Raw genomic sequence first — 1643 nt, 5'->3', positions numbered from 1 at the left:
CCTCTTTTCCTTCTCCAATTCATTAAGGTTTGGTCTGTCCTTTGATGAAGTTCTCAAAACCGAATGGCTGGCCTACATGGACACACTTGCCTCCTTCATCGGTGTCAAGCCCAATGTGCTGGGGTTGCTCTGCAGAGACCCCCAGCTGGCCCTCACCATTTTCTTTGGTCCCTGCACCCCCTACCAGTACCGACTGGGAGGCCCTGGCTGCTGGGAGGGGGCACGCCAGGCCATCCTCACCCAGTGGGACCGGACCCTGAAACCCACGAGAACACGAGTCCCTGCTGGTTCCCACAGTTCTTTCCCTTCTCTCCTGGCTGTGGTGGGGTTCCTCTTGCTCCTGGCTGCTGTGATTTTTGATTTTCCACTAGCTTTCAGGGCCTGTTTCGGGCTTTTTTTTTTGTGTGTGTGTTCTCTTGTCCTGGGAGATGTTATCTCAGGTCAGACAGCTCCACAGTGTGCCGTGGGACAGGGGGAAAAGGACTTCAGCAGATGGCAACAAATTCTAAACTGCAATCTGCAGCACAAACCTCTCTCTGCTCAAGCTCACCCCCAAGTACAGCTTTGCAGACCCCAGTAGCCAGGAATGGCAGCCTTACCCCAGTGTCTGTTGCCTCTCTGCTCTCCTGCTCACTGTCAGGAGCAGGGTCTGGCTTTGTCTCATAACTATGTCTGGATCACACTGACCAGGATGCAGCAAGGAGAAGATTAGCAGAAGTGCCTTTGTGTATGATGGATGGAAAGGTGCACAGGTCTGTAGCTCTGCCCCAGCTCACCCAGGAACTGGGATCTTGAGTCCAGGAAGGAGTTACTTGGGCTGCATACACAGGTCAGGCTGTCTCTTTTTCCAAACTTAAACCCCATGACCCAAAAATCTCACTTTGGGTTGAATTGGTGCATCTTTCCAGCGAAAGGGCTCTGGTTGTGGTGGTTTGTCACCCCTGAGACTGGAGCTGGTACCATGCAAGGCTGAGCACTCCTGGCTTTTCTTCCCTGAACTCACCACCACCAGATAATTCTGAGACTTTTGTTTTGTGCATGGAGAGACTTTAAATCAATAAAATTTCAAAATCTGTGGCAAGAGTATGTGCTCCCTCCTCATCTCCCTGTGTGCACGTGAAGAGCTGGAGGGGACTGTGACTGGGCTGGGGCTGTGCCAGCAGGTGCTGTGGGTTTTATTACTCCCCAAAATTAGGCTGCACTGTGCTCCATGTCCCCAGTCCCTGCCATCTGCTCCAAAGGGAGCGTGTTTTGCTGATTTTTCCCAGGATGTCAAGTGAGTACCTGCCCAGCACAGGCAGCACACAAGGGGATGGGCCAGCACAAGCTGCTGCCTGGGCTGGGGCAGCAGCCAACTGCAGCGTCGGAATCCCTGCAAGCATGTTCCTCTTGGGATTAAAGTCTGGATTTTCATCTGGCAGGGAGGTTGGGAACTTTCTTCCAGTGCATATAAGCACACAGGGTGGGGAGTGCAGGTGTAAAGGTCAGTGGTGCAAGAGCTGTGGCAAACTGCCTGGACTTCAGCCTTTCCTTCAAGTCCACAGCAAGAGAATCTAAAAGCGCAGCTTGGCCGAAGCCTGAGCAGTGAAGGCACCACACTGTCCTGCAAGGTTTGCTCCTCATTTCTCTCCTTTGCAGGCTTT

The 1643-nt window shown here is 52.8% G+C and overlaps 1 protein-coding gene across 1 annotated transcript in view; it reads left to right on the top strand.

Moving 5' to 3' along the window:
• Nucleotides 1-712, top strand: part of LOC103798496 (dimethylaniline monooxygenase [N-oxide-forming] 1-like) — a 5117-nt gene extending 4405 nt beyond the window's left edge. Inside the window, exons 8-9 of the mRNA XM_009070761.1 lie at nucleotides 28-349; nucleotides 641-712. Coding sequence (XP_009069009.1) covers nucleotides 28-349; nucleotides 641-712 — 394 coding nt within the window. The remainder of the gene's footprint in view (nucleotides 1-27; nucleotides 350-640) is intronic.
• The last annotated feature ends 931 nt before the right edge of the window (nucleotides 713-1643 follow it).

Source organism: Acanthisitta chloris, unplaced genomic scaffold (genome assembly GCF_000695815.1).
Source record: "Acanthisitta chloris isolate BGI_N310 unplaced genomic scaffold, ASM69581v1 scaffold38712, whole genome shotgun sequence".
In the NCBI taxonomy this organism is placed as follows: domain Eukaryota; kingdom Metazoa; phylum Chordata; class Aves; order Passeriformes; family Acanthisittidae; genus Acanthisitta; species Acanthisitta chloris.
This window is presented reverse-complemented; position numbering and strand designations above follow the sequence as displayed.